The sequence below is a fragment of the Natator depressus genome, chromosome 1, assembly GCF_965152275.1.
Source record: "Natator depressus isolate rNatDep1 chromosome 1, rNatDep2.hap1, whole genome shotgun sequence".
In the NCBI taxonomy this organism is placed as follows: domain Eukaryota; kingdom Metazoa; phylum Chordata; order Testudines; family Cheloniidae; genus Natator; species Natator depressus.
In genome coordinates, this window is record NC_134234.1 from 3,634,454 (window position 1) to 3,654,340 (window position 19,887).

At 48.8% G+C, this 19,887-nt stretch overlaps 2 protein-coding genes across 2 annotated transcripts; both read right to left on the reverse strand.

Moving 5' to 3' along the window:
* Positions 1 to 234: 234 nt before the first annotated feature.
* Positions 235 to 10,965, reverse strand: LOC142000599 (olfactory receptor 52B2-like). The gene is made up of 2 exons (XM_074975036.1): positions 10,907 to 10,965; positions 235 to 1,219 (listed from the first exon to the last, which is right to left on the reverse strand). The coding sequence occupies exon 2, from the start codon at positions 1,180 to 1,182 to the stop codon at positions 235 to 237; it is 948 nt and encodes a 315-aa protein (XP_074831137.1). The 5' UTR covers positions 1,183 to 1,219; positions 10,907 to 10,965.
* On the reverse strand, positions 10,492 to 17,590 carry LOC142000522 (olfactory receptor 52B2-like). The gene is made up of 2 exons (XM_074974923.1): positions 17,521 to 17,590; positions 10,492 to 11,760 (listed from the first exon to the last, which is right to left on the reverse strand). Exon 2 carries the CDS (start codon positions 11,721 to 11,723, stop codon positions 10,695 to 10,697), a length of 1,029 nt encoding a protein of 342 aa, XP_074831024.1. The 5' UTR covers positions 11,724 to 11,760; positions 17,521 to 17,590; the 3' UTR covers positions 10,492 to 10,694.
* Positions 17,591 to 19,887: the final 2,297 nt, after the last annotated feature.

Below are 19,887 nucleotides of genomic sequence, written 5' to 3' on the forward strand. Positions count from 1 at the left end.
TGGAAGTGATCGGTGCTGTTGTAGCCATGTCGGTCCCAGGATATTAGAGAGACAAAGTGGGGGTGGAGATATCTTTCATTGGACCCAAATTCTGTTGGCAAGAGAGACCAGCTTTCGACCTCACACAGTGTAAGTACATAGTAAATACACCCCTGTAGTTCCAATGAAAACCTGGCTTTAATCTCCCAGTCCCAATGTAATTTCTGTTGCCTGCTTTAGCTCAGCAGGAAGCTCCTACTGCAACACTGACGAAAACACATTGATCACCCATTTCAGAACCTTTTTCGTTGTCACCGCATAAACGATGGGGTTTAACATGGGGGGAATGAGCACATAGAGGTTGGCCAGTAGGATGAGAATATAACCTGGGATGATGTGCCCAAATCGGTGTGCAAAAAAGGAGAAAAAGGCCGGCATGTAGAACATCAGTATGACACAGACATGGGAGCCGCAGGTGCGTAGAGCCTTGAGCCGGGCGTCCTTGGAGGGGAGCCGGAAGACGGCTCTGAGGATCAGCCCATAAGATATAGCAATGAGCACAGCATCCAAACCGATTGCTAAAATAGCTATGGCTACGCCATACCAGATGTTGACTGTGACATCGTCACAGGCCAGCCGGGCTACGCCGATGTGCTCACAATAGGTGTGAGGCAGGAGGTTGGATCTGCAGAACTTCAGCTGCTTCACGAGAAAGATGAGAGGGAAAATGATACAGAAACTTCTTGTGACAACTGCCAGCCCTATCTTCCCGATCAGAGACTTGGTCAGCAGGATGTTATATCTCAGGGGGTCACAGATGGCAACGTACCGATCAAACGCCATGGCCAGCAGGATGGCCGACTCGGCAATAAAACTGACATGGATGAAGAACATCTGGGTCAGGCAGCCAGCAAAAGAAATTTCCCCTGCTCTAAACCAGAATACAGCCAGCATCTTGGGCACTGTGGTGGTAGATAACAGCAGATCAGCAGCGGCCAGCATGGAGACGAATAGATACATGGGCTCATGGAGGCTTCGTTCTGTTAGTATGATGAACAGTAGGAGAGAGTTCCCACAAAGTGTCGTAACGTACATCAGACAGAAGGGGATGGCGATCCAGACATGAGACTCCTCCGTACCCGGGATGCCGGTCAGGATGTAGGTCACAGGGGCAAAAAAGGTGTGATTGTCAGCTGGCATCATTTACCATTGCTTGGATCTTCTATTCAGTTTCCAATAACTAACAGCAAAAGAAACAATCCGTGAGAACTCAAGTGTCAGCTAGCCCTGGAGTGCATTTGTTGACAGTGTAACGGGTTCCCCCAGGGGTGCCACCTGGAACTGGGGTTTAATTGAGCCCTCTGACCCACCAGCCTGCACTCCCTCTCACACTGTGCTGCTGTCAAAAACTGAAGACCTGCTCCCAATCTCACCATTACACCAGGATACACACAGATCAGGATGCACACCCAGCTGCAGTGACATGCAGGCTCTTGAACCAGCCACTGCATGTGAACCAACAAAAGAGAGGCTGCAGCCAAATTGACCACCAGCTTCCCAGATTCATACCACCCACTGGAGTATAAACCCAAAATGTTACCGTCTTACCCTGCACAGATAACTGTACAGCGTAAGCTCATAGAATTCGCCCCCTTCCTGAATGAGTAAAGGAATATACAACAGCCTTTGTCCCTCGAGCTATGATTTCCCCATGCACTTCATTCCAACTCACTAGTTTAGATAAAGCAAAAACAATGTTATTAACGATGAAAGACAGATTTTAAGTGATTATAAGTGATAGCAAACAGATCAAAGCAGATTACCTAGCAAATAAACAAAAATGCAACCTAACCTTTATATAAAATCTTAAAATCTATTTTTTGTAGTTAATAAACTTGTTTTGTTATAATCTAAACCAGTGAGCGTTGAGTAGAGTGCTTGATGAAAATCTCTCCTTGGTTACCCCAAGTGTGCAAGGTCCTCTTCACATTGAGGGAGAGGCGACCGGGTATTAAACACACACACTGGCCAGATTTGAAAAGGGCAGGATGGTTCTGCTCTGGGGTCCTAGCCTGGAAAGCTGGTGGTTAAAGAGCCTGCGTGTAATTGCAGCTGGGTGTGTCTCTACCTGTGTGAATGCTGATGAAGGTGCAGGCTGGAGGGCTTTTCAGCTTGTCACAGCAGTACAGGGTGAGTGGCAGCCCAGGCGGGTGGGTCAGCGGGCTCAGTGGTACCCCAGTTCCAGATGGCAACCCAGGGGGAATCCATCACAATCAGTATCAAAAGAGTCCTTGTTGGTTGCTCCTGGGTTCTACAGTTTGGACATTCACAGCTATGCTGCTTGAAACCAGCTAACTTCTGCCAAGCGGAACAGACCCAGTCCTGAGGTCTATACTGATTTTAATGGAAGTTTTGCATTAGTGAAGGCTTCAGGATTTGGGGTGCAGAATAATACAGCGCCTGAGTAGGTTTCCAATGAGGTTTACTCTGCACAGTCACATAACCAGGAACGGCCGAGTCCAGGGCCCACTGAGTTCAACAGCAAGACCCCCAGTGACTTCCGTGGGAGTGGATCAGGGTAACCTGGTGACCTCTCCCTAACACTGACCCTCAGCGCAGTCACAGGAGTGTTATCTCCGTGCCCCGGCTCCCATCCTGCCCCTGCAGTCAGAGGTTCCCCCCCCGCCCCCCCGCTTGTATCTAACCCCAGCTCAAACATTTCATAGCTTTCATGTGTTTCCATTTGCCCCTTCACAGATTCATTCCATGCAAAGGACTCACCAGGCTCCGGCCCCAGCTGGGGAGGAGGAATCTCCGTCTGTGACCCAGCTGGGGAGCTGCAGGCGGCAGGGAATCTGCACTGACCGGGGCTGAGCTACAGGGATATTTATACTGCTGCTCTGTGAATCCCAAAGGGGGACTCAGAGCCAGCCCAGATCCACAGGGACCTGGCCTCTGTGATAGGCTCAAGTGGTGAAGAGCAGCAGAGAATTAACCCCTTTCTTCCCCTGGGCATTACATGCCCAGCTAACCCGCCCTGGTTAGCTGGGGATGTAATGCCAGGATCAGTTCTCCAGCCATGCTCCATCCCAAGACAATCAATAGAAAACCATCAGAGACAATTGCAAACAATCAACACCACTTGGAGGTCAATGAAGGAGCATGACAACAGACGGGGTTGCCCTCCTATGAACAGAGACAAAATACCTATGTTTCAGGAGAACACAGTGTGGGGATACACCCTCTGGGCCCTTTCCTTGGTGAGCCAACTTGTGGGGCGGGGAAGTTCTAATGAACAATTGGATCCTCGTTCTTGTGAATCCAGCCAACTGTGCAACAGACTACAATTGTGGGGGAGGGGAACCTACTTTATTAGCAGAGTGCAGAGTCCTTCCCTTAGGATGGAAGAATCCCATGCACCACTACAGGCTGGGGACCAACTTGCTAAGCAGCAGTTCTGCAGAAAAGGACCTTTTTCAAAAGGAAAACTTTTTCACTAGGAGGGTGGTGAAACACTGGAATGTGTTACCTAGGGAGGTGGTGGAATCTCCTTCCTTAGGAGTTTTTAAGGTCAGGCTTGACAAAGCCCTGGCTGGGATGATTTAATTGGGGATTGGTCCTGCTTTGAGCAGGGGGTTGGACTAGATGACCTCCTGAGGTCTCTTCCAACCCTGATATTCTATGATCCTATGACCTAGGGGTTACAGTGGATGAGAAGCTGGATATGAGTCAGCAATGTGCCCTCATTCCCAAGAAATCCAATGGCATACTGGGATGTATTAGTAGGGGCATTGCCAGCAGATTGAGGGAAGTGATTATTCCCCTCTATTTGGCACTAGTGAGGCCACACCTGGAGTACTGCATCCAGTTTTGGTCCCCCCACTACAGAAGGGATGTGGACAAATTGGAGAGAGTCCAGCAGAGGGCAACGGAAATGATTAGGGAGTTGGGGCACATGACTTACGAGGTGAGACTGGGGGAACTGGGGTTATTTAATCTGCAGAAGAGAAGAGTGAGGGGGGATTTGATAGCAGCCTTCAACTACATGAAGGGGGGTTACAAAGAGGATGGAGCTCAGCTGTTCTCAGTGGTGGCAGATGACAGATGAAGAAGCAATGGTCTCAAGTTGCAGTGGGGGAGGTCTAGGCTGGATATTAGGAAACACTCTTTCACTAGGAGGGTGGTGAAGCACTGGAATGGGTTCCCTAGAGAGGTGGTAGAATCTTCTTCCTTACAGGTTTTTAAGGCCCAACTTAACAAAACCTTGGCTGGGGTGATTTAGTGGGTGTTGGTCCTGCTTGGAGCAGGCAATTGGACAAGATGACCTCCTGAGGTCTCTTCCAACCCTAATCGTCTATGATTCTATTATTCTATGAAAGGTGAACTATTGACCCAAGTTCTCGTTTTGTGATTTTATATTGTATCCACTTGTTTCCACCTCTCTCTTGTTTCTAGTTAACTCTCCTTTCTTCTTAACTGACCCGACTTTTGTTTTATTCTTAGTGCTCACAGGCGCCATGTGTAATAAAGGAGTGTTGATTTAATGCAAAACTGAGTGTGACATACTATAAGAGTCTTGTAAGTCCCATATTCCCCATCTGTATATAATTATGATATTGGATATAAAGCATTCCACGTGAGGTGTCAGGGAAAAGCTTATGATCAGCTGAAAGTCACTATTCTCTCTAAATATGTATATTTTTAGTGTTCATGAAGTTATGAGAATTGTGTTTTCTGGTTGGCACTAAAACATGCTGTAAGCTGGGGAATCAGCTGGATATTAGATCCCAGAGACAACACCAAGGAAAGTGACCAGTGCTCGTACAGGGTGTCAAATAGCCCATCAACAGCCATTGTCCAGCAAGGGAGCTGCAATTCAATGACTCACCTGAATGAGGCCACACCAGGGGAATTGCTCAGCCTTGCCTCGAGACTCAGCAATGCCCCCCAGACATGCCTGGACTTGTGTTGTCAAAGCAAATGGGACTGAGGGTACAAAACAGAACACAGAGGGCCCATGCTTGGCCTTTCTCCTGTCCCCACCTATGCTGCAAGCAAAAAAGACACTCAAAAGGCTGAAGACTCCCACAGAGGGGACTGGTCCCAGTTCCAAGGTTCAAATCTCTGTACTATGAACTGCAATATCCAGAGGGGTGATAAAAACTGCTTAATCGAGGTGTTGCCCGGTCAAATAGGGTTTATACTTTGTGCTTATAGTTTATATTATTTGGTAACTAACACTGACATTTTGCCTATCACTTATAATCACTTAAAATCTATCACTTGTAGTCAATAAACTTCTTTTACCATTTGTCTTTACCAGCGCATTTGCCTGAAGTGTGAGGTAAATCTGCTCAGGTTTTACACAGGCTGGGGTACATCCACTTTCCATTGATGAAGTGAGGAGCCAATTAATAAATGTGCATTGCTCATCTTGAGCAGTGCAAGATGGTAAATTCCTGAGCTACAAGGCTGGGAGCTGGGATGATTTGGTTGGTGCCATTCCCTGTGTGATTCATGCACTCTAGCTGGGTCGGGGGGCTCCACATGTGGTTGTGCTGAGTGACACCAACACCTGGAGGGGTTTGCTGCTGGTCATTAGCAACATTGTGATGGAGAGCCCAGGCTGCAGAGTTCAAGTGGCACAGCAGTCCCACCATCCCAGGCTGCACCCCGGGGATCCCATCACACAGTTAAACTGGAATGCACTGCTCCTTTTGGGGCAGAGCATCGGGATTTCAGTGAGTAGCCAGGATCAGGGGCAGAATATCACAGGGTGCCAATTCACAGGAGATCAGAGGCGGGGATGCACCTATTGTTTCCATGCAAGGAGAAGAAAGGGCTGGCCTACCTGAAAGGAGAGTCCCCCCTCACTGAGTCCGGGGGTAACAAGGTGACTCAAAGTCCTTGGAAATTAAAGCCAGGTTTTCACTGGAACTGTAGGGGAGTATTTACTATGTACTTACACTGTGTAAGCTCCAAAGCTGGTCTCTCTCATCAACAGAAGTTGGGTCCAATGAAAGCTATTCCCTCCTCACCTTGTCTCTCTAATATCCTGGGACTGACATGGCTACAACAACACAGCTCCCTTCCACAAAAGGCAGCCAGACTGAATGAGTCTCTGTTCTGAGATGAAGGGAAACAACAAACCAAGAAATCACAAAGATAAAATCAGCCTGTGAGAGAGCCCGGTGTGTGCATCTCCTCCGTGACAAGCTGCATCTGAGCTGCATTCTTAGTGGCAACAGAAAGCAGCAGCCAAGGGGGCCATACCCTGGGACACTGAGCAGTGCCCTGGACTGCACATTGGGAGACAGGGTCTCTAGTCTTGGTTCTCCCTCCAACCTGCTGTGTCACCGTGGGAGAGTTTCTTTCCTCCTTGGTTTCCTCATCGGCAAAGTGAGCACACTTTGGGGCCAGCATGGAAGTCAGGAGCAAGTCTCCTCAGGGAGAGAGATTCATAGAATCATAGAATATCAGGGTTGGAAGGGACCTCAGGAGGTCATCTAGTCCAACCCCCTGCTCAAAGCAGGACCAATCCCCAATTAAATCATCCCAGCCAGGGCTTTGTCAAGCCTGACCTTAAAAACTTCTAAGGAAGGAGATTCTACCACCTCCCTAGGTAACACATTCCAGTGTTTCACCACCCTCTTGGTGAAAAAGTTTTTCCTAATATCCAACTTAAACCTCCCCCACTGCAACTTGAATTGGATTCATTCCATGCAAAGGACTCACCAGGCTCCGGCCCCAGCTGGGGAGGAGGAATCTCCGTCTGTGACCCAGTCGGGGAGCTGCGGGCGGCAGGGAATCTGCACTGACCGGGGCTGAGCTACAGGGATATTTATACTGCTGTTCTGTGAATCCCAAAGGGGGACTCAGAGCCAGCCCAGATCCACAGGGACCTGGCCTCTGTGATAGGCTCAGGTGGTGAAGAGCAGCAGAGAATTAACCCTTTCTTCCCCTCACAAAGAGTTCCCTGTTCTTTCAAACAGCTCTCATCTCAGGCCTGACAAACACACTACACCACAAACAAGTCTGATGCAATATTTACCCATAAAGAGAAGCATGTGAGGGCTGTGCAGAAAGCTTGTAACTTCTCAAGCTTCATAACCATTGCAAAAGGCATGTCCAGGTAATAGTTAAGGAATAACATATATTGATATTGACAGTGTGCTCTATGGACTTGAGTAGAAGTTAAGTCACCAGGGCATAGTGTGTCGCCCACTCTCTGCCACCGGAGTGGCGGGTGCTCAGCAGCTGTGAAAAGTCAGACCCTGGATGACTCAAGCTCAGCATCCAAACAGGAGTGGCGGAAGCTCCAAAAAAGTGTGTGTGTGGTTGGGGGGGGGACCGGTGCCTGAACTTTGGCCTGCCCCCCCCGCCCACATCTCCCCTTTCCCCAATGCCTTGACTTGCCCCCCCTCCTCCCTGAGCCCCCACCCTACACCGCCCCTTCCCCTAAGCACCCCGCCCTGGCACGGCCCCATCCCCGATGTCCCGTCCTCGCACCACCCCTCCCCTGAGCCCCCATCCTGCACCAGCCCTTCCCCTGAGCCCCCGCCCTGGCACGGCCCCTTCTCGTGAGGTCCTGCCCTGCACCACTCCTTCCCCTGAGCCCCCAGACTCGAACCACCCCTCCTCTGCACCCCCACCTTGCACTGCCCCTCCCCCTGAAGCCCCAGCCCACCTGTTCTCCTCAAATCCCACCCTCACACCATCCCTCTCACTGATACCCCACCCCCTCCCTTCTCCCCAGTCCTCTGCCCCCCACTCGCTCCTCTCCACCCCATCCCCCTCTCGCTTGCCCTTCTGGCCAGTAAACACTGGGAGTTCTTAGCCCTCCAACTGTTGTAAGTGATGGGGCCATGGACCTTGGCCCGCCTCGTTCTGGTGCCCCTGCTTCCAAACCTGAAAATCTTTAAATCAGCAGCCACTTTCGAAAATGTTTGCCTTGAGTGTAGGGGACTGGACTAGATGACCCATTTAGGTCCCTTCCAGTCCTACGTGTCTCGGATTATCACAGGGTAATGTCCCCTAGAGATTCCAGGTCAGGTGGGCTGTCCTGATTGCTTGTGTCAGCAAGGGGCAGAGTCAGAGAATTTGTCTTCTTGGTCCAGACTTCATTGGCAGCAATAGTAAAGGGCGCCAGGAGAGAAGGCTGCCATCGGCCTGTTTGACTCTGTCTCCATTACTGTCTGTGTGTCAGGGATCACAGGTCTTGAACATCGGTCTACAGGGCCCTTCGGCACTACTACACACCTGTTACAAAGTGGGTTTTTCCTCCTTCTTATGTTATATGCGAGCCTATTTGAGTCTTACGGTTTTGCATGAATACTGTGTGTGCCTCAGTTTCCCTGTGTGCTTCACCAATGACTAGGTGGTGGGAATAAGGGTGTGTGACTATTGCTGAGGCCCTCGGGGCCAGGTGAGGTGGCTCCAGCTGCCTGCATGTAAGGAATGGCCCGTGCCCTTCGTCACCTGAAGGCCAGGAGGGGGATGGGACCAGGTGACACTTTGCCTGGGAAGGGGGACACAGACCAGGAGGAGGAGCAACGGGCGTGTCGGAGGTCAGGCCGCTGGAAGCTGGGCAGTCTGCTGTGAGGGACTCGGGAGATGGAAGTCTGGGGTGTCCAGCCCGGTCCCCCCAAGATGGATTTGCTGAAAGTCACGGACTTTGGGCTAACAAGTTCTGTTCTATACTCTGTTCCTTCGACAAATAAACCTTCTGTTTTCCACACTGGCTGAGAGTCACAGCTGACTGCGGAGTCGGGTGCAGGGCCCTCTGGCTTCCCCACAAACTCCTTCCTCACCTTGGGAGTTTCCACCGTGCCTAAAAAGACTTGGGCTGTTCAGCTTAGAAAAAAGACCTCTACAGAGGGATATGACAGAGGTCTATAAAATCATGACTGGTGTGGAGGAAGTGAATAGAGAAATGTTATTTACTTTCTCACAATATACAAAAAACAGAGGTTACCCGATGAAATTAATAGGCAGCAGATTTAAGACAAAGAAGAGGACGTATTTATACATGCAACGCAGATGTAACCTGTGGAACTCATTGCAAGGGGATGTAGTGATGGCCAAAAGTACAACTGCATTCAAAAGAGAACCAGACATGTATAACTGGGATCAAAAAAGCAATAGATAAGTCCATGGAGGATCAATCCATCAGTAGCTGTTAACCAAGACGGTCAGGGAGACTGAATGGAGGAGGCAGCATAGTGACAGAGGATATGGAAAAAGCTGAAGAACTCCGTGCTTTTTTCGTCGTGGTCTTCACAGACAAAGTCAGCTCCCAGACTGCTGCACTGGGCAACACAGCATGGGGAGGAGGTGACCAGCCCTCTGTGTTGAAAGAAGAGGTTGAGGACTATTTAGAAAAGCTGGACATACACAAGTCCATGGGTCCAGATCTAATGCATCCAAGGGTGCTGAGGGAGTTGGCTGATGTGATTGCAGAGCCATTGCCCATTATCTTTGAAAATTTCTGGAGATCGGGGGAGGTCACGGACGATTAGAAAAAGGCAAATATAGTGCCCATCTTCAAAAAATGGAAGAAAGAGAACGTGGGGAACTACAGACCGATCAGACTCACCTCAGTCCCCAGCAAAATCACGGAGCAGATCCTCAAGGAATCCATGCTGAAGCACTTGGAGGAGAGGAAGGTGATCAGGAACAGTCAACATGGATTCACCAAGGGCAAGTCATGCCTCACCAACCTGATTGCCTTCTATGATGAGATAACTAGCTCTGTGCATATGGAGAAAGTGTATGTATATCTTGACTTTTGCAAGCTTTTGATATGGTCTCCCACAGTATTCTTGCCACCAAGTTAGAGAAATATGGATTGGATGAATGGACTGTAAGGTGGATAAAAAGAAGCGACCCTGAGAAGGATTTAGGAGCTCACATATCTTTGTGGAAGGTGCTGTAACGAAAAAAAAAAATTACTGGGTTCAATAGAGGGGTGACTGGGTATAATTATAGGGCCTGTCTTATACAGGTGGTGAGATTGTGGTTCCTTATGCCGTTAAACATTATGAATCACCATGTTTGCTGTGGGGTGGGGCGTGGGGTGTGTGGTGCCCTTGCCATGTCCTCTTGGGGCGGATCTCCAGGTCAAGGAGGCCCATGATGGCACAGTCAAAGCCACCCCTGCTCGGGTTCTGGACTGTGCAGAGGAGGGCCATGCAATCCCTGTGCTGCCTCCCTGAGGAGACTTGCTCCTGGCTTCCATGCTGGCCCCAAAGTGTGCTCACTTTGCCAATGAGGAAACCGAGGAGAAAAGAAACTCTCCCATGGTGACACAGCAGGTTGGAGGGAGAACCAAGATTAGAGACCCTGTCTCCCAATGTGCAGTCCAGGGCACTTCCCACTGTCCCAGGGCATGGCCCCCTTGGCTGCTGCTTTCTGTTGCCACTAAGAGTGCAGCTCAGATGCAGGTTGTCTCAGAGGAGATGCACACACCATGCTCTCTCACAGGCTGATTTTACCTTTGTGCTTTCTTGGTTTGTTGTTTCCCTTCATCTTAGAGCAGAAACTCATTCTGTCTGGCTGCCTTTTGTGGAAGGGAGCTGTGTTGTTGTAGCCATGTCTGTCCCCGGATATTAAAGAGACAAGGTGAGGAGGGAATAGCTTTCATTGGACCCAACTTCTGTTGACGAGAGAGACCAGCTTTGGAGCTTACACAGTGTAAGTACATAGTAAATACTCCCCTACAGTTCCAATGAAAACCTGGCTTTAATTTCCAAGTACCAAAGCATTTTCTGTTGCCTCCTTGGGCTCAGCGAGAAGCTTCTGCTGCAGCATCGATAAAATAGATTGATCACCCGTTTCAGGATCTCTTTTGTTGTCACCGCATAAATGATGGGGTTTAACATGGGGGGAATGAGCACATAGAGGTTGGCCAGTAGGATGAGAATATAACCTGGGATGATGTGCCCAAATCGGTGTGCAAAAAAGGAGAAAAAGCCCGGCATGTAGAACATCAGTATGACACATAGGTGGGAGCCGCAGGTGCGTAGAGCCTTGAGCCGGGCGTCCTTGGAGGGGAGCTGGAAGACGGCCCTGAGGATCAACCCATAAGACAAAGCAATGAGCACAGCATCCAAACCGATTGCTAAAATAGCCACGGCTACACCATACCAGACATTGACTGTGATGTCATCACAGGCCAGCCGGGCTACGCCCATGTAGTCGCAATAGTTGTGAGGCAGGAGGTTGGATCTGCAGAACTTCAGCTGCTTCACGAGAAAGATGAGAGGGAAAATGACACAGAAACTTCTTGTGACAACTGCCAGCCCCATCTTCCCGATCACAGACTTGGTTAGCACACTGGTGTATCTCAGGGGGTCGCAGATGGCAACGTACCGATCAAACGCCATGGCCAGCAGGATGGCTGACTCGGCAATAAAACTGACATGGATGAAGAACATCTGGGTCAGGCAGGCAGCAAAAGAAATTTCCCCTGCTCTAAACCAGAATACAGCCAGCATCTTGGGCACTGTGGTGGTAGATAACAGCAGATCAGCAGCGGCCAGCATGGAGACGAATAGATACATGGGCTCATGGAGGCTTCGTTCTGTTAGTATGATGAACAGTAGGAGAGAGTTCCCACAAAGTGTCGTAACGTACATCAGACAGAAGGGGATGGCGATCCAGACATGAGACTCCTCCGTACCCGGGATGCCGGTCAGGATGTAGGTCACAGGGGCAAAAAAGGTGTGATTGTCAGCTGGCATCATTTACCATTGCCTGGTTCTTCTATTCAGTTTCCAATAACTAACAGCAAAAGAAACAATCAGTGAGAACTCAAGTGTCAGCTAGCCCTGGAGTGCATTTGTTGACAGTGTAACGGGTTCCCCCAGGGGTGCCACCTGGAACTGGGGTTTAATTGAGCCCTCTGACCCACCAGCCTGCACTCCCTCTCACACTGTGCTGCTGTCAAAAACTGAAGACCTGCTCCCAATCTCACCATTACACCAGGATACACACAGATCAGGATGCACACCCAGCTGCGGTGACATGCAGGCTCTTGAACCAGCCACTGCATGTGAACCAACCAAAGAGAGGCTGCAGCCAAATTGACCACCAGCTTCCCAGATTCATACCACCCACTGGAGTATAAACCCAAAATGTTACCGTCTTACCCTGCACAGATAACTGTAGAGCGTAAGCTCATAGAATTCGCCCCCTTCCTGAATGAGTAAAGGAATATACAACAGCCTTTGTCCCTCGAGCTATGATTTCCCCATGCACTTCATTCCAACTCACTAGTTTAGATAAAGCAAAAACAATGTTATTAACGATGAAAGACAGATTTTAAGTGATTATAAGTGATAGCAAACAGATCAAAGCAGATTACCTAGCAAATAAACAAAAATGCAACTAACCTTTATATAAAATCTTAAAATCTATTTTTGTAGTTAATAAACTTGTTTTGTTATAATCTAAACCAGTGAGCGTTGAGTAGAGTGCTTGATGAAAATCTCTCCTTGGTTACCCCAAGTGTGCAAGGTCCTCTTCACATTGAGGGAGAGGCGACCGGGTATTAAACACACACACTGGCCAGATTTGAACAGGGCAGGATGGTTCTGCTCTGGGGTCCTAGCCTGGAAAGCTGGTGGTTAAAGAGCCTGCGTGTAATTGCAGCTGGGTGTGTCTCTACCTGTGTGAATGCTGGTGAAGGTGCAGGCTGGAGGGCTTTTCAGCTTGTCACAGCAGAACAGGGTGAGTGGCAGCCCAGGCGGGTGGGTCAGCGGGCTCAGTGGTACCCCAGTTCCAGATGGCAACCCAGGGGGAATCCATCACAATCAGTATCAAAAGAGCCCTTGTTGGTTGCTCCTGGGTTCTACAGTTTGGACATTCACAGCTATGCTGCTTGAAACCAGCTAACTTCTGCCAAGCGGAACAGACCCAGTCCTGAGGTCTGTACTGATTTTAATGGAAGTTTTGCATTAGTGAAGGCTTCAGGATTTGGGGTGCAGAATAATACAGCGCCTGAGTAGGTTTCCAATGAGGTTTACTCTGCACAGTCACATAACCAGGAACGGCCCAGTCCAGGGCCCACTGAGTTCAACAGCAAGACCCCCAGTGACTTCCGTGGGAGTGGATCAGGGTAACCTGGTGACCTCTCCCTAACGCTGACCCTCAGCGCAGTCACAGGAGTGTTATCTCCGTGCCCCGGCTCCCATCCTGCCCCTGCAGTCAGAGGTTCCCCGACCGCCCCCCCGCTTGTATCTAACCCCAGCTCAAACATTTCATAGCTTTCATGTGTTTCCCTTTGCCCCTTCTCAGATTCATTCCATGCAAAGGACTCACCAGGCTCCGGCCCCAGCTGGGGAGGAGGAATCTCCGTCTGTGACCCAGTTGGGGAGCTGCGGGCGGCAGGGAATCTGCACTGACCGGGGCTGAGCTACAGGGATATTTATACTGCTGCTCTGTGAATCCCAAAGGGGGACTCAGAGCCAGCCCAGATCCACAGGGACCTGGCCTCTGTGATAGGCTCAAGTGGTGAAGAGCAGCAGAGAATTAACCCTTTCTTCCCCTCACAAAGAGTTCCCTGTTCTTTCAAACAGCTCTCATCTCAGGCCTGACAAACACACGACACCACAAACAAGTCTTATGCAATATTTACCCATAAAGAGAAGCATGTGAGGGCTGTGCAGAAAGCTTGTAACTTCTCAAGCTTCATAACCATTGCAAAAGGCATGTCCAGGTAATAGTTAAGGAATAACATATATTGATATTGACAATGTGCTTTATGGACTTGGTGTAGAAGTTATTCACCAGGGCGATAGTGTGTCTTGGTGAAGGCTATTCCCGGAGGGTGTCGTCACCCGCCCTGGTTAGCTGGGGATGTAATGCCAGGATCAGTTCTCCAGCCATGCTCCATCCCAAGACGATCAATAGAAAACCATCAGAGACAATTGCAAACAATCAACACCACTTGGAGGTCAATGAAGGAGCATGACAACAGACGGGGTTGCCCTCCTATGAACAGAGACAAAATACCTATGTTTCAGGAGAACACAGTGTGGGGATACACCCTCTGGGCCCTTTCCTTGGTGAGCCAACTTGTGGGGCGGGGAAGTTCTAATGAACAATTGGATCCTCGTTCTTGTGAATCCAGCCAACTGTGCAACAGACTACAATTGTGGGGGAGGGGAACCTACTTTATTAGCAGAGTGCAGAGTCCTTCCCTTAGGATGGAAGAATCCCATGCACCACTACAGGCTGGGGACCAACTGGCTAAGCAGCAGTTCTGCAGAAAAGGACCTTTTTCAAAAGGAAAACTTTTTCACTAGGAGGGTGGTGAAACACTGGAATGTGTTACCTAGGGAGGTGGTGGAATCTCCTTCCTTAGGAGTTTTTAAGGTCAGGCTTGACAAAGCCCTGGCTGGGATGATTTAATTGGGGATTGGTCCTGCTTTGAGCAGGGGGTTGGACTAGATGACCTCCTGAGGTCTCTTCCAACCCTGATATTCTATGATCCTATGACCTAGGGGTTACAGTGGATGAGAAGCTGGATATGAGTCAGCAATGTGCCCTCATTCCCAAGAAATCCAATGGCATACTGGGATGTATTAGTAGGAGCATTGCCAGCAGATTGAGGGAAGTGATTATTCCCCTCTATTTGGCACTAGTGAGGCCACACCTGGAGTACTGCATCCAGTTTTGATCCCCCCACTACAGAAGGGATGTGGACAAATTGGAGAGAGTCCAGCAGAGGGCAACGGAAATGATTAGGGGGTTGGGGCACATGACTTACGAGGTGAGACTGGGGGAACTGGGGTTATTTAATCTGCAGAAGAGAAGAGTGAGGGGGGATTTGATAGCAGCCTTCAACTACATGAAGGGGGGTTACAAAGAGGATGGAGCTCAGCTGTTCTCAGTGGTGGCAGATGACAGATGAAGAAGCAATGGTCTCAAGTTGCAGTGGGGGAGGTCTAGGCTGGATATTAGGAAACACTCTTTCACTAGGAGGGTGGTGAAGCACTGGAATGGGTTCCCTAGAGAGGTGGTAGAATCTTCTTCCTTACAGGTTTTTAAGGCCCAACTTAACAAAACCTTGGCTGAGGTGATTTAGTGGGTGTTGGTCCTGCTTGGAGCAGGCAATTGGACAAGATGACCTCCTGAGGTCTCTTCCAACCCTAATCGTCTATGATTCTATTATTCTATGAAAGGTGAACTATTGACCCAAGTTCTCGTTTTGTGATTTTATATTGTATCCACTTGTTTCCACCTCTCTCTTGTTTCTAGTTAACTCTCCTTTCTTCTTAACTGACCCGACTTTTGTTTTATTCTTAGTGCTCACAGGCGCCATGTGTAATAAAGGAGTGTTGATTTAATGCAAAACTGAGTGTGACATACTATAAGAGTCTTGTAAGTCCCATATTCCCCATCTGTATATAATTATGATATTGGATATAAAGCATTCCACGTGAGGTGTCAGGGAAAAGCTTATGATCAGCTGAAAGTCACTATTCTCTCTAAATATGTATATTTTTAGTGTTCATGAAGTTATGAGAATTGTGTTTTCTGGTTGGCACTAAAACATGCTGTAAGCTGGGGAATCAGCTGGATATTAGATCCCAGAGACAACACCAAGGAAAGTGACCAGTGCTCGTACAGGGTGTCAAATAGCCCATCAACAGCCATTGTCCAGCAAGGGAGCTGCAATTCAATGACTCACCTGAATGAGGCCACACCAGGGGAATTGCTCAGCCTTGCCTCGAGACTCAGCAATGCCCCCCAGACATGCCTGGACTTGTGTTGTCAAAGCAAATGGGACTGAGGGTACAAAACAGAACACAGAGGGCCCATGCTTGGCCTTTCTCCTGTCCCCACCTATGCTGCAAGCAAAAAAGACACTCAAAAGGCTGAAGACTCCCACAGAGGGGACTGGTCCCAGTTCCAAGGTTCAAATCTCTGTACTATGAACTGCAGTATCCAGAGGGGTGATAAAAACTGCTTAATCGAGGTGTTGCCCGGTCAAATAGGGTTTATACTTTGTGCTTATAGTTTATATTATTTGGTAACTAACACTGACATTTTGCCTATCACTTATAATCACTTAAAATCTATCACTTGTAGTCAATAAACTTCTTTTACCATTTGTCTTTACCAGCGCATTTGCCTGAAGTGTGAGGTAAATCTGCTCAGGTTTTACACAGGCTGGGGTACATCCACTTTCCATTGATGAAGTGAGGAGCCAATTAATAAATGTGCATTGCTCATCTTGAGCAGTGCAAGATGGTAAATTCCTGAGCTACAAGGCTGGGAGCTGGGATGATTTGGTTGGTGCCATTCCCTGTGTGATTCATGCACTCTAGCTGGGTCGGGGGGCTCCACATGTGGTTGTGCTGAGTGACACCAACACCTGGAGGGGTTTGCTGCTGGTCATTAGCAACATTGTGATGGAGAGCCCAGGCTGCAGAGTTCAAGTGGCACAGCAGTCCCACCATCCCAGGCTGCACCCCGGGGATCCCATCACACAGTTAAACTGGAATGCACTGCTCCTTTTGGGGCAGAGCATCGGGATTTCAGTGAGTAGCCAGGATCAGGGGCAGAATATCACAGGGTGCCAATTCACAGGAGATCAGAGGCGGGGATGCACCTATTGTTTCCATGCAAGGAGAAGAAAGGGCTGGCCTACCTGAAAGGAGAGTCCCCCCTCACTGAGTCCGGGGGTAACAAGGTGACTCAAAGTCCTTGGAAATTAAAGCCAGGTTTTCACTGGAACTGTAGGGGAGTATTTACTATGTACTTACACTGTGTAAGCTCCAAAGCTGGTCTCTCTCATCAACAGAAGTTGGGTCCAATGAAAGCTATTCCCTCCTCACCTTGTCTCTCTAATATCCTGGGACTGACATGGCTACAACAACACAGCTCCCTTCCACAAAAGGCAGCCAGACTGAATGAGTCTCTGTTCTGAGATGAAGGGAAACAACAAACCAAGAAATCACAAAGATAAAATCAGCCTGTGAGAGAGCCCGGTGTGTGCATCTCCTCCGTGACAAGCTGCATCTGAGCTGCATTCTTAGTGGCAACAGAAAGCAGCAGCCAAGGGGGCCATACCCTGGGACACTGAGCAGTGCCCTGGACTGCACATTGGGAGACAGGGTCTCTAGTCTTGGTTCTCCCTCCAACCTGCTGTGTCACCGTGGGAGAGTTTCTTTCCTCCTTGGTTTCCTCATCGGCAAAGTGAGCACACTTTGGGGCCAGCATGGAAGTCAGGAGCAAGTCTCCTCAGGGAGAGAGATTCATAGAATCATAGAATATCAGGGTTGGAAGGGACCTCAGGAGGTCATCTAGTCCAACCCCCTGCTCAAAGCAGGACCAATCCCCAATTAAATCATCCCAGCCAGGGCTTTGTCAAGCCTGACCTTAAAAACTTCTAAGGAAGGAGATTCTACCACCTCCCTAGGTAACACATTCCAGTGTTTCACCATCCTCTTGGTGAAAAAGTTTTTCCTAATATCCAACTTAAACCTCCCCCACTGCAACTTGAATTGGATTCATTCCATGCAAAGGACTCACCAGGCTCCGGCCCCAGCTGGGGAGGAGGAATCTCCGTCTGTGACCCAGTCGGGGAGCTGCGGGCGGCAGGGAATCTGCACTGACCGGGGCTGAGCTACAGGGATATTTATACTGCTGTTCTGTGAATCCCAAAGGGGGACTCAGAGCCAGCCCAGATCCACAGGGACCTGGCCTCTGTGATAGGCTCAGGTGGTGAAGAGCAGCAGAGAATTAACCCTTTCTTCCCCTCACAAAGCGTTCCCTGTTCTTTCAAACAGCTCTCATCTCAGGCCTGACAAACACACTACACCACAAACAAGTCTGATGCAATATTTACCCATAAAGAGAAGCATGTGAGGGCTGTGCAGAAAGCTTGTAACTTCTCAAGCTTCATAACCATTGCAAAAGGCATGTCCAGGTAATAGTTAAGGAATAACATATATTGATATTGACAATGTGCTTTATGGACTTGGTGTAGAAGTTATTCACCAGGGCGATAGTGTGTCTTGGTGAAGGCTATTCCCGGAGGGTGTCGTCACCCGCCCTGGTTAGCTGGGGATGTAATGCCAGGATCAGTTCTCCAGCCATGCTCCATCCCAAGACGATCAATAGAAAACCATCAGAGACAATTGCAAACAATCAACACCACTTGGAGGTCAATGAAGGAGCATGACAACAGACGGGGTTGCCCTCCTATGAACAGAGACAAAATACCTATGTTTCAGGAGAACACAGTGTGGGGATACACCCTCTGGGCCCTTTCCTTGGTGAGCCAACTTGTGGGGCGGGGAAGTTCTAATGAACAATTGGATCCTCGTTCTTGTGAATCCAGCCAACTGTGCAACAGACTACAATTGTGGGGGAGGGGAACCTACTTTATTAGCAGAGTGCAGAGTCCTTCCCTTAGGATGGAAGAATCCCATGCACCACTACAGGCTGGGGACCAACTGGCTAAGCAGCAGTTCTGCAGAAAAGGACCTTTTTCAAAAGGAAAACTTTTTCACTAGGAGGGTGGTGAAACACTGGAATGTGTTACCTAGGGAGGTGGTGGAATCTCCTTCCTTAGGAGTTTTTAAGGTCAGGCTTGACAAAGCCCTGGCTGGGATGATTTAATTGGGGATTGGTCCTGCTTTGAGCAGGGGGTTGGACTAGATGACCTCCTGAGGTCTCTTCCAACCCTGATATTCTATGATCCTATGACCTAGGGGTTACAGTGGATGAGAAGCTGGATATGAGTCAGCAATGTGCCCTCATTCCCAAGAAATCCAATGGCATACTGGGATGTATTAGTAGGAGCATTGCCAGCAGATTGAGGGAAGTGATTATTCCCCTCTATTTGGCACTAGTGAGGCCACACCTGGAGTACTGCATCCAGTTTTGATCCCCCCACTACAGAAGGGATGTGGACAAATTGGAGAGAGTCCAGCAGAGGGCAACGGAAATGATTAGGGGGTTGGGGCACATGACTTACGAGGTGAGACTGGGGGAACTGGGGTTATTTAATCTGCAGAAGAGAAGAGTGAGGGGGGATTTGATAGCAGCCTTCAACTACATGAAGGGGGGTTACAAAGAGGATGGAGCTCAGCTGTTCTCAGTGGTGGCAGATGACAGATGAAGAAGCAATGGTCTCAAGTTGCAGTGGGGGAGGTCTAGGCTGGATATTAGGAAACACTCTTTCACTAGGAGGGTGGTGAAGCACTGGAATGGGTTCCCTAGAGAGGTGGTAGAATCTTCTTCCTTACAGGTTTTTAAGGCCCAACTTAACAAAACCTTGGCTGAGGTGATTTAGTGGGTGTTGGTCCTGCTTGGAGCAGGCAATTGGACAAGATGACCTCCTGAGGTCTCTTCCAACCCTAATCGTCTATGATTCTATTATTCTATGAAAGGTGAACTATTGACCCAAGTTCTCGTTTTGTGATTTTATATTGTATCCACTTGTTTCCACCTCTCTCTTGTTTCTAGTTAACTCTCCTTTCTTCTTAACTGACCCGACTTTTGTTTTATTCTTAGTGCTCACAGGCGCCATGTGTAATAAAGGAGTGTTGATTTAATGCAAAACTGAGTGTGACATACTATAAGAGTCTTGTAAGTCCCATATTCCCCATCTGTATATAATTATGATATTGGATATAAAGCATTCCACGTGAGGTGTCAGGGAAAAGCTTATGATCAGCTGAAAGTCACTATTCTCTCTAAATATGTATATTTTTAGTGTTCATGAAGTTATGAGAATTGTGTTTTCTGGTTGGCACTAAAACATGCTGTAAGCTGGGGAATCAGCTGGATATTAGATCCCAGAGACAACACCAAGGAAAGTGACCAGTGCTCGTACAGGGTGTCAAATAGCCCATCAACAGCCATTGTCCAGCAAGGGAGCTGCAATTCAAT

What these genes read in the sequence shown, in the direction of transcription:
- LOC142000522 (XM_074974923.1), bottom strand. Translation starts at nt 11,723, where the DNA reads ATGATGCCAGCTGACAATCACACCTTTTTTGCCCCTGTGACCTACATC.
- LOC142000599 (XM_074975036.1), bottom strand. Translation starts at nt 1,182, where the DNA reads ATGATGCCAGCTGACAATCACACCTTTTTTGCCCCTGTGACCTACATC.